Consider the following 12,672-nt stretch of genomic DNA (forward strand, 5'->3'; position numbering starts at 1 on the left):
AAATATTAATTAATTAATGTGAAGGATAAAAAAACTTTGGTCAATTTAATTTCTTTAAAAAATTAAAGTTGTATCGTGTACTGTTCTCAGAATATGTTGTCTCAGACTTGCTTGCTTTCCCTTTTACAGTTACCTCATGATCAGTAAAGGCTGATTGCAAACATGACAGACAGAGTATATTGAAATTTAAAAACAATTTGTAACAAAATATTTCTGATGAAACTTGAGGTATTTGAAAATGTGATCAAACTGAACACTTAAATGAGACTAAAAAAGAGAACAATCAGGAAAATAAAACTACAAAATATGTTCTTTGTGAGGTCATTTACCTATCTCACTGTCATAGTTTTGATTTGTCTTAAGGTTCCCTAAATGGATATTTTATAAGGAAAACCTTATCAGTGTACTGTTTTAACGTGGCTCATTGCACATCAAAACCTGAAAGCATTGTACTGTGGAAATGTTTGGGAAGTCATGTGTCACTTGGATGATGAAGCCCAGCCCTGTTTGCCCCAGCAGGGGTACTTAGGGTTTCAAGTGACGGGGATGATAGAAGGATTTTTTTGGGTTTGACAGTTTCGGTTCCGGGATTTTTTTGGGTAGGAAAATTTGTAAGTATTTTTTTAAATAAAAATAAGGGAATTTTTGGGTATTAAATACGAACTAAAGATGTGTGGTAGTGCTTTGGCTGCATAATTCTGCAAATAAAGTACAAACTAAAGTACTTTTCTGTTGATTTTTGGGGGTTAATTTTTGGTCCAGGGATTTTTTTGGGCTTCTGTGGGAAGCCCTAGGGATTTTTTTGGGTCTTGATTTTTGCGCTCATTCGATCATCCCCGTCACTTGAAATCCTGAGTACCCCCTGGGCTGTTTGCAGCCTTTAAAGCCTATGCTAGATAAGATGCAAAACATTTCTTCCTTTCACAAGATTTGCTATTTTCCAAAAACTTTGCTGTGGCAGTGCATTGCTTTAACAGTTCATGTTTTTTTTAATTTCAAGTATTATTTTCTAATCTTTTTCATGCCAGCAATAGCTACTTAAGGCCAAAATGGCTCTGATTTCTTTACCCTATCCCAGACAAAATTGGTTAAAACCCCTCCTCCACATACAGCAATACGCGCCTATGTAGAGCTTCAAATTAGATATTATGTACCACCTTCACTCTCTTGTGATAAAACAGGCAGCATTTTTTTGAAACTAACAGAACATGATCATCATAAAATAAATATTTACAAGGCTGAAAAGTGATTAAAGTCCACAGATGTCATCTACGCAAAAATCCATTTCACTCTCTTGAGTGATTAATTATTTGCACAGCACAATCTTTTTACAAGTATGGGATCACTGGAGGCCAAATGATCCAACAATGGCATTCAGAACTAACAAGTCTATTCTTATGTTTTAGAGCTCTTTTCATGGGGATAAACAGTGTCTGTGTGGACAGTCTCACAAATTTTAAAGATGACTGTTTTGAGTCAAAACAATTTTTTTGCTCCTGTTTAAAGAGTGTAGCTGGGGGTTGAGGCATGGGGCGCCCTTGACATCCCTCTGTGAGACAATTTAAGAAGCGAGCGTAAATTGTTTTTAGGTATTTTAAAACAGGAATTTTCTACACAATGCCATTTTGGAATTTATGACATCAATGTATTGCCCATTTGTTTCACGCAAAGAATGCATGCTTCCTAACAATACAGTGGAAACACACTGATGTCAAAAAGTCCAAAATGGCAACATGTGGGAAATGTAAAAGTGATCACCTTTTAGCATTTTGTATTCTGATAAAATGTTAAATCATCCTTCTCCTGTAAAATTTGTGATTTAGACATCATTTCAAGCAACACAACATTAACTAGCCTGCCATATGTGGTCACAGGTGTAATCCCAAGTTCTACACCCTGTTTAAGTCTATTATGTGCATAACTATGTGCATAACATCTTTGAAATGAAAGTGTCAATTTTTTAAACTGCTGTGGTAAAAAAGTTAAAACTAATTCCAGAAGATTACAGTTATGTGGGTTCACCTGTTTTGATGTACAAAATAGCCACTCTAGTGGATGTAAATATCTCAAAATTTCAGTTAGAACTTCACCTCATGTAAAAGTTTGTAAAACAAAGTGAAATTGGCCTCAACTAAGGTAAGCTTCAAACATGTATAAATTTGAGTTTAAGCTTTCAGGGGGAGCGATTGCAGAATACCCGGTCACTTCATTTACATGTGTCCGAATGCTTTAAAGAATGAGGCATAACACAACAGGCACTTTGTTATTCAATGAGATGCAAAAGAGTGGCCGGGTATATGGCCATAATATGGATATGGATATTTCATAATTTCAGTTACAACTTCACCTTATGTAAAAGTTTGTAGAACAGAGTGAACTTGGTCATATAAAAGCGAAAATGTATGAGTTTAGTTAAAGCTTTTAGGGTCAAGGTTATGTGTATCACTGTAATAAGTTAGAATGAATTATAAAGCAGAAAAATTTGCCACCGAAATCGATTGATATGTTGATCATACATTTGTAGGGTATTAAGCACACATTTTGCCTCTTTACCTATAAGCAGCTAAGTTTTAGTTTCTCTTGCACTCAATCAAAATACAGAAAGTAAATATATTAAGACTTAAATAACAGTACATAGACTACATAAGCTTACAGACTGTGTAACATTTAATTTTTTTACTTTCCGTACCTTCCCGATTCTCATACCTCACGGTCTACATTCGAACACCTGGCGAAAATAACAGGGTTTTCAAAACAAGCGGGCAGCCGCCGGAGTTCCACCAGCTACTTGATTTTTGTCACCAGTTTAATGGTCGTAGCAATCAGCTTGTAAGAAACAAGCTTGGCTTGTCACAGTCGCCTACTCTTCCAGTTGCTGACGCCTACTTCAACATTTTGAAATCCCTGAAATAATATCTATGCTTTACGAAGTAATCACTGCCTTCTGCATGAAGTTTACGCCCTCAAACGCCGTCGAAGAGTCAATTCGAATTCAAACTGGACCGCCATTTTGTTTTGGCTTCTCTGAAAAGTCACGTGACAAAAATCTCCAAGATTTTTGGAGATTTTGTACCACGTGACCCAGCCTTTGCCAGGGTCTTCTCTCGACGAGCCGCCATTTTAAAAAACTCGTCGCCGAGAAGGCCCTGGGGACGAGGTTGGTTTCTACCTACAAGGAATGTCGGGAAGGAAAACTAGGCATGTAAGACGTACATGCAAGCCTTCGATTCCGCCCGGTCCCAGAATAGTATTTGCCCGAGCCTAAGGGGACGCGTACGCGTACATTGACATCATCAATTGACTCCTTTGAAAGCTAATTGTCGCAAAGGGCGACAACAAGACGGCTCTTCAGGTTAGATCAAGCACTGAAGAACGCATGGAGAATTCAAACCTGTATGTTCAACACCGCAGAGGCAGGTACGGTTGTCGGGCGGCGCTGGTCGCAGCAGGTTCAGCATGGCTAGTGAGTCACAAGCACACTGTAAGCATCGCCAGACACTACCAGAGGTTAATATGATTACATTAGAAGCAATTATTCTCAAGTCACTTTCTCTTGTATTTATTTTCACGTGTGGGCTACAGACGTGGGTAAAAAGAAATTACCCCGAGTATATTTTCCTACAAACAAAATTGAATGGTAGGTGAACATTCACCAGCCTCGTGCCCAGGGCTTTTCCCTCGGTAATTTGGAGGGGGCACCACATCACGTGGTACGTGTTGGCTAAAAAATATTGGATGTCATGATCTGGAGAGAAAACTAATGGGTTGTTTGTTTGGAGAACGTTATTCACAGCGTCCATATGTTCCAGTAAAGGGAATAATCTAAAACAGGAAATTCTTTGCTTGATTTGTTTATAAGTAATAATTTCGGCTGTATTTATTGTGGCCAAATATGAAGGCGTAAAAAAGCAATAAAAATTTATGAAAGCCGTGGGAATGACATAAATCAAAATAATCACTTTGAAGAATGCGTTGGAGATCCTTTTGTCACTCAGTCGTGCAAATTTACATTTTTAGTTTGCACTTTCAGTTCAATATATTTTATTCAAGGTAACAAAATCCGTCCTAATTGGCGTCAAATCGGCATGCTCCATCTGATTCTTTAAAAATTTAGCTTTAAGATGTAGATTTTTCGTAAACGCTACAATAAAAGGTCTTCCGCGATAACAAAATTATCTTATTTAAATTTTCGAATAGTTATAGTCAATTTTCAGTGAGTGAGTTTGATGTATTTGTCCATTTCGTAATTTTCGAAAAGCCACTAAAAATTTTAATAAACTGCGCACAATGGAAATTGCAATTTAGGAACTTGAACCTTGAAATTAAGCGAGAGAAAATTGCGAGTTACAAATGACGGTTTATTGGCGAAGTTTATAAGCGAGTTAATTTTGAACGCGTTTCTTCAGATTTGATTTGTTTCTCATACGTAGCGGAAACAAACACAGTGAGTTTATTTGCATAGATTTTGTTTCAACTGTACAATAGTAGGCCAGGATAGAAGCGATTTGATTATGCTGTAATTATAAAGGACACCTGGTGAAGTATACAGTGAATGCACCTGGTTCAAGCACCGCCGAGGAAATCTTTTCATTGGTTTGCAATAAACTAAATTATTAGTCGCTAAAATGAAATTGGCCAAAGTTATCGATTGAATCTGCGGGGATAAATTATGAATTCGTTCACAGTATTGCAGTAGAGTGATTTGCCACCATCTGCCTGTGGTCTGAGTTTTAGCGGAGCTAAAGTGCTTTGGTTTGTCGGTCCTCGAGCAAAGTTCGTCCCGACGTGTGTTTTTATTTTCGACCGAATACAATCTACCCTGATTTCAACGCTCGTTTTGTTTTTCGCAAAGAAAATTTACGATGTCGTTGGCAGGCTTCAAGAAACAGATTAACAAAGCGAATCAGTTCGTGAGTGAAAAGATGGGATCGGCCGAAGGAACCAAGATGGAAGACGAGTTTGTCGATCTGGAGCGAAAAACAGACGTGATGACAAACCTAGTGACTCAGCTCCTGAGCAAAACGAAGGAGTATCTTCAACCAAACCCCGCCGTCCGTGCGAAGATCTACATGCACATGGCGCAACAAGGAGCGAAGTATCCTCAACCCGAAGGAGTTCTTGGTGACATCATGCTAAAGGCAGGGCACGATTTAGATCCACAGCTTTCCGACTACGCGTCCGCTCTACTCGACGTCGGCAGCGCTTTAATCGAAGTCGGCGACACTCGAGATTCTTTAGACGCACAAGTGCATGAGAGCTTTCTGATGCCGCTGCATGAATTAGACGAAAAGCAACTGAAAGAAATCGCCCAGCACCGAAAGAAACTGCAGGGACGCAGGCTTGACTACGATTGTAAGAAACGCAAGGGGAATAAGATCGCCGTGGAAGAAGTCAAAATGGCCCAGTACAAATTTGAAGAATCGAAGGCGATTTGTCAACAGGAGATGGTGCAACTTATGGGAAACGAAGTAGAGCGAATTCACCAGCTTAGCCAACTGGTTTGCGCCATGTTGGAGCACCACAAGAAATCAGCCGACACCCTTGAGCGGTTGCTACTGCAGCTCAATAAGAGAGTACAAGCTTCAAGTCGCAACAGCAGCACCGCCGCACAGCCCAAACCTGCAGCTACCGAAGAAAACCAAGGGGACCAGGGAAAGTCGGAAACTTCCGCCAAAGGCACGAATCCTTTGGCAGAAGACTTGGATTCCGCTGCGAAGCCAAAGGAGGATACGGCGGCGGGCAGTAAGCCGTGCTGTCGCGCAAAAAGCGATTACAAGGCAGAGAAAGATGGCGAGCTTTCGTTCTCTGAAGGCCAGGTGATTGTTCTGACGGAGAAGGTCGACGAGAACTGGTTTGAAGGAATTTTGGATGGGAAGTTCGGACGAGTTCCTGCTAAAAATGTGGAGATTTTAGTCGATTTACCGTGAATTTTTTTTCCTGGAGGCAGAAACAAATTAACGCACTATTTAAATTGAAACTAGGGGTTCGCTCAGACCCTGTTATTTATATTAATTGAAATTCTGTTATCGTGTGGGTTTCAGATAAAGACGAGAACGGATGTTTTGTTTGAAATAATTTCATTTGTGCTAGTTTTATTGCCAGAATTGTTTCTGTTTGTGTTCTCAAACAACAGAAAAAGAATGGTTTATGCGAATTATTAAAATGTGGTGATATGTCGGTTTCGGGTAGTCAATATTTTTTTCTACATTAGTGATAAGATTTTCCACTTAAAAAAAAATACTGTTTAGATCTTTTTGGGTAAGAACTGCACTGTAGGAAACCATCGAATCATTATCATAATGGACTTGCTTTTCAAAATGCATTTTCGCCCAAATCACAGAAAGACATTGTTTTCGGTTTTGTAAATTAGAGTGTATCTAAGTGCTTTGGCCAATAGAAAATAAATGTAGTTGTGACATTTAGAATTAGATTATTCAGACTTGAAAAACAAAGAGAAAGATAATGAAAAAATATATTGTTTTCACTTGCAAAGTTGTTTGATTTATTTCTGTGTGAAATGTGAAAGCTAGGGAAAGGACCTCGGCGCAAAACATTCAGTTGTTGATGCAGATGGACTTTAAATAAAACAATAATTAAGTTATTTTCAATGTTACTTTTTTCTCAAGTAATACATGATACCGTAAGCCGATGTGATTAAAAAAACGTTGGTTTTTCACGAAGCTATCACCACATGAACGTCAGACTCACAACAGGACAGCTTGACGGCAGAATAAAATAATATGTATGGAACATTCTCGCTCGAAGAGACTGGCTAATGAAAAATAAAATTTAACATCCATTTAAGCTTGTATGCCAGACGAAATGTAACCTGCGATCAGGCGTTCTATGGCGCCTGTTTTAATATTGAATGTCTTTGACACTTTAAGCCGCATCTCGGCGCTTTTTTAGCGTTATTTCGCCTTTAAATCAATTTCAAATACCGGTAACTCTTAAAAAATTGAAAAACGGTGTATTGTACTGTTAACACTTTTCTTACCATGCTTCGCGTTCTTGGATATGACCGGTTATTATTTACAGGGATTACTGGTTTGGACAAAAATAACTCTTGTTTCTTAAATTCCATAAGATCAATATCTAAATTTTTTAGTCTCCCCCCATCCCTCCCCTGGTATGACTTCGACCCAGCAGTAGCCCAATTTTTTTTCCGGTCTCAAAATCAAAATACACTTTCAGTAAAATTTGACTGTTTTCTAGTTAAATGTGTTTTTATATATTAATTCTTGGCTGGAACTATCTTGATCCGAAGTGTCTTCTTCAGATAGTCAAACACCGATGCAAGAACGACATCCCCGCTACTTTTGCAGTCTTAGGATCACTATTCTCTTCACTCGATTTCTCATTGCTTGATTTGTCAGAGTCGCTGTCACATTCATTTTCAGCCATGTCCCGTTTCAGAATCGAATATGCGCAACAATTCTAGAAAGGGAGTCCTCTCCAGTCGTCTCTCATTAGAATTGCAAGATGCGAAGGATGGTGGGAAGGAGTAAGACTCTTCCTTCTCTGCTTCGTTCCCATCATTCTCGGGCAATGTGTCAAATATCTACTATGGCCTATTCAGGCTAGTGATTAGTTTATCTTGGTTAGTTGTTTCGTGTAGAAATAAAAACAACGTGGTCATTAGCTTGCGCACAAGAAAGAATCAAGAGTAAGTTATTTTCAGTCGCCCAGGAAACCTCTTTGTTCTGGGGCTGTGTTTGCGAAATGAATGCACGGCACAGGGGAAGGGGAAGCAGGGTAAATCTTTTAATTGCTGGTTTTCACTGTCACTCAAGTAACGATACTGTCACGCGCTGCAAAAAATAAATCCAAAGCTATTGAGTATAAAAAAAAAATCAAGAATATTTCAGGTTGTAGAAAATTACTAGATAGTCTACGTGTTTAAGTTTCAGGTCTGTACGTTATTCCGTACTCGAGTTATCCGTTAAAATGTTCCACACAAATTTAGAGAGCACAGTATGGAAATTCCATGCTGGAGTCCGTGTCAAGGGGCACCAAGATGGCCGCCGGAAATCAATGAAAACATCTAGCATTCACTTCTGCTATAAAAAGCGGTCAGTTCACCATCGTGAATACGTAAACATTCACATAAACACTTTTTGTAAAACCTCAATTGTTTAGATCGTTAAAAATCACAGGATGATGCATTCTTTTAAAGCATACATGGCAGCCTTCAGGCGGCCATTCTGATGTCGAGGAGCGCAAAACTCCGAAACTCAAAATGTTATATTTTAAAGACGGCGGATGCTATCGAGCTGAAAACCTTCAATAAGATATATATTAAGGACGTCAAATAGCCAGTAAAGGATAAAAAGGCAGGGCTCTCGCGATTCTGGATTTTAGAATTTTGATGACGTCACGTGAAAACCAAGAATTCCTTCTCCCTACTCTGAGCCAATTTCACCCTTCTCCCTATACACTGTTTGAGCCAATTTTTCCTCTTCCCTACATCATGTGAGCCAATTTTTCCCTCCTCTACACTTTTGCGCCTCGATGTCTCCCTCTTCCCTCCTTTTTTGTACTATTTTCCCTCCTCCCTATTCTGTTTCTTCCCCTCTTGAAGAAGTTTAGGGTAGGACGTGACCGAACAAAGCTTGAAATTCTATTCCCAAGACGACAACAATCTGTCATTAGTCTGACCTTTGAATTATGCATTCGCGTGTCACACAAATTTGTGTTTTGTCAAAGTACAACAAAACTAGGAAGTAAAATTCAACTGTAAGCTTCGTAAATTGAACGATTTAAAACCTGTAACCTTAACCCATGAGTATTTTGTGTGTACAGAGAAACGACACGATTTTGACAAGATCCAAAGAGTTGGATTATTTTTTTGGGGGAAGTGTACTCTGTTGATAATTGCTCTTTTATTTCATGTGGTGGCTCCTAAAGGAGCCGTTTTTGTTTAGTGAAGAATGGTCTCACTTCTTGGCTGCGGGCTTCTTAACGGTCTTTTTCGCCGCGGGTTTCTTGGCCGCTTTCTTGGCGGGCTTTTTAGCTGCGGGCTTCTTCGGTGCTGGCTTTTTAGCTGCCGGCTTCTTCGCGGCTGGCTTTTTAGCTGCGGGCTTCTTTGCTGCTGGTTTTTTTGCCGCGGGTTTCTTTGCAGCCTTCTTTGCCGCTGGTTTCTTCGCTGCCTTCTTGGCGGCGGGCTTCTTTGGTTTGGCAGCAGGCTTCTTTGCGGCGGGCTTCTTCTTCGGTTTCTTCTCCTTCTTCTCCTCCTTGGGAACCTTGAAGGAACCTGAAGCACCAACTCCCTTGGTGTGCACAAGTTTACCGTTGGCGGCGGCTCTCTTCAAAGCCATCTTTAAGTGCGAGCCGACCTCTCCAACCTTGTAGTTGGCTTTGATGTATTTCTCGATGGCTTGGCGGGAAGAACCGTTTCGCTCCTTCAATGCTACAATTGCAACTTTGACCATCTCTAAATAAGGTGGGTGAGCGGCTGGCTTTTTAGGCGCTGCCGGCTTCTTTTTAGCTGGAGACTTTGCTGCTTCTGACATGTTGCAGTTTTAGAACGTCAAATCTTTCGTTGCTATCACTTCGGAACTGTAGACTCAAATGCTCCTTCGATTGTACTGTGCGAGTAAAGTGCGTCGGACGCGGACCACTGAGGAAACAGGCCTTCAAAATGGCGCCCTCAAATTTTGTGCTAGTTTGCCCGCCGATTTGCGCAAATAAAATGCGTTAATAATGAGATTGACTGGAACTAAGTTTTATAATTTGTAGTTGTGATATTTTTTAAGTTGAAAACGGAAACAGTTTTGGAATAAAGATCGTGAAAGGACGAAATTTTAAGCTTTTGAGCTCATTAACCTGTACAATTCTAAAGAACATTTCGAGTTAAAAGCTGAATAACTTTAGTTCAGATCGCTATCCTTCAAGTAATCGAAAATTCCGAGAAAGAACAACTCCTAAACCTTACGTTCCTTAAATAAAGTTAGACCTTCTGTTAATCTTCGAAGGCTGAACGTCCTTGAAGTTTAAACAACAAGGACAAACTCCTTCAGAACGCCATTTGTAAATCACTGTTTGATATTCCGACCAACTATGCGAGCTTTACGGTAAAGAAGTATTTCAAGTAATATTTTTTGGAGAAATGCTGAGATTGACAATTTTATAACACATTTTAAATGTATAGTAAAAGTTAAAATTTTGTCAGAGCTTAACAATGACACACGATACAGATTGAAAACATAACATGACAGTTCCATATAGGGTCGAATAGCGGTTCCGCTTCGCGCAAACTTAATTCTAAATATATTTTTCAAAAGTGTTTCTTCACACTTAGTACTCGTAAGGTGTGTGGTCTAGAAAACGGAGAACTGAGCAGAAGTACGCGCAAACAGATCAGTAAAATGATCATACTGATATGTTCATGGTTTTTGTAAACACTGTAAACACACAATTTGCATAAGCGCAGCCAACATCACCGGATTATTGCAATAGTTTCCAACGCCAATATGATCTAGCAATGGTTCTAGATAAAGTCAGTTAGATCATTGATATAGATTTTAGTAAAATTAGAAACAGAAAATGCGAAAAGTACATTCTGGACATGACAATAACTGTAACTGCGACCACGTGCGGGTCGCGCGCCACATTTAATACAACAAAATAGAGTATCAATTTTCATAACAACAGAACGTTTCTAGAAGTTTTTACACTGATTCTTCTGAAGAAGCATTGACAGAGGCTGACACTATGAAAGAACACATAAACTGAGCCTATGAAGCAGTTAAAAAATCTCTCTTAAAGTACCGAAGGCGCGAGTTGGCGAGCAAAGTGAGCCGCTGCGCTCGCGCCAGAACTAGCGCCTTCGGCACTCAAAGAGAGACTCGCGTTGCCCCCGAATAGAGACCCTGCTCGCAGGCCTTCTCTTGCCGCTCTTTCGAGTTAGCCTGCGTTGCAGACGAACAAAACCCCGGTATAGTCCGGACTATAACGCAGGTTATCTCGAGTTCGTGTTGATTGTAAACCCCGTTTCGTTTCAAAACAACACAAAAGGAGGTACATTTAGGCCCCGTCCACACTGACCCGGGTAAATTTGAAAACGCATCTTTTTTTCTCCGGTTAGGCCAACCGTCCACACTGAAACGGCGTTTTCGGTCACCGAAAACGGAGCTTTTGCCGAAAGCTTTTCAAAAACGCTCACCAATGAGCGTTTGGACTTGGAGTGTGAAATAGTGTATTTTTATATTTTATTGTAAATAATTTTAAAGGGCCACTGGTTTGTTAGTATTTTTTATGTTATTTTAGTGCTACCCTCGTTAAATAAAGACTTTACTTTTACTTATTAATGAAGCGTATGGTTTTCAAATTTACCCGGGTTAATGTGGACGGAAAACATTTTACGCGGCGTTTTCAAATTTTCCCGGGTCAGTGTGGACGGGGCCTTAGATATAGAGTTTTACATGTAGCGTATTTGAACGGATCGCGGATCGACAAATAATGGCTAATGATTAATCAAAGATCTATTTCGTTTAAGTTGTAGCGACCGCGACTAAAATCTTGCAGGATGTGAAAGTCACTTTTAAAAGAGATCGTCTATCGTTCTAAAAGAAGCAAGTAATATGTTTTTGAAGGTTAGAAACTACAGAAGAGAGAAAAAAGTTAATTTTGAATTGAATTGAAAAGCTGTTAACCACGCTACGGGTTCACCGTTACCGCGCGCCAATTTCGATGGGCTCCCGCACTCCAAAACCTTTTAGCAATATGTTGTCATAAATATTTTAAACTGTTATAATGAATCACTAAAAGAACTTGAGGAGAATTTTTCCCTCACGACCAAGAGTTAGTTGTTAGCTTGTTAATGTTAATGTTTAGTTATTAAGTGTATTCTGTTGTAGTCCTGTGGAACTGAAATCTTCAAGTTGAAGATAAAGTCAATAAAGCCAACTTATGGTATTCATAAAACCCCTTTCAAGAATCATTGATCGTACAAATCTAGTTGAATATATTGTAATAGTTCGATTGGTCATTGCTTTTTTTGATGTGGTGGCTCCTAAAGGAGCCGTTTGTTTTGTGAGGGATGTTATCCACTTTATGCTCGCTCTCCGCGGATTCGGCGGGCCAACTGAATGTCCTTGGGCATAATGGTGACGCGCTTGGCGTGGATGGCGCACAAGTTGGTATCTTCAAACAGACCAACAAGGTAAGCCTCGCTAGCTTCTTGAAGAGCCATCACAGCAGAGCTCTGGAAACGCAAATCGGTCTTAAAATCTTGAGCGATTTCTCGCACAAGACGCTGGAAGGGCAGCTTGCGGATCAGCAGCTCGGTGGATTTCTGGTAACGACGGATCTCACGAAGAGCGACTGTACCAGGCCTGTAACGATGAGGTTTCTTGACTCCACCAGTAGCAGGAGCACTCTTACGAGCTGCCTTTGTGGCGAGCTGTTTTCGTGGAGCTTTTCCTCCAGTTGATTTACGTGCAGTTTGCTTCGTACGCGCCATCTTCGTAAACGAGAAAGATAACCGATTAGGTCAAAATCATATTACAAATGGATTTATACCTGGCGGGCTTGTTCCTGATTGGCTTAAAACGAAGAGATGTGATTGGCTTAGAAGCAAAACCAGTAAATAATTTCACGGTTCTATGATTGTATTTCGATCCGAACAAGCTTTGAATAATTTTTAGGTATTTTGAGATTGCTCTGCTATGG

General features: G+C 39.8%; 2 protein-coding genes and 1 pseudogene across 2 annotated transcripts; 1 reads left to right on the forward strand and 2 right to left on the reverse strand.

Annotated features, from left to right (window-relative positions):
• Positions 1–4,619: 4,619 nt before the first annotated feature.
• On the forward strand, positions 4,620–6,179 carry LOC144628200 (endophilin-A3 pseudogene; annotated as a pseudogene).
• Positions 6,180–8,936: 2,757 nt separating this feature from the next.
• LOC144628404 (histone H1.2-like) lies at positions 8,937–9,522 on the reverse strand. Its single transcript, XM_078486508.1, has one exon. It carries the CDS (start codon positions 9,510–9,512, stop codon positions 8,937–8,939), a length of 576 nt encoding a protein of 191 aa, XP_078342634.1. The 5' UTR covers positions 9,513–9,522.
• Positions 9,523–11,941: 2,419 nt separating this feature from the next.
• LOC144628470 (histone H3) lies at positions 11,942–12,574 on the reverse strand. Its single transcript, XM_078486569.1, has one exon. The coding sequence runs from the start codon at positions 12,461–12,463 to the stop codon at positions 12,053–12,055; it is 411 nt and encodes a 136-aa protein (XP_078342695.1). The 5' UTR covers positions 12,464–12,574; the 3' UTR covers positions 11,942–12,052.
• Positions 12,575–12,672: the final 98 nt, after the last annotated feature.

The sequence above is a fragment of the Oculina patagonica genome, chromosome 1, assembly GCF_052425735.1.
Source record: "Oculina patagonica isolate OP01 chromosome 1, crgOcupat, whole genome shotgun sequence".
Taxonomy (NCBI): domain Eukaryota; kingdom Metazoa; phylum Cnidaria; class Anthozoa; order Scleractinia; family Oculinidae; genus Oculina; species Oculina patagonica.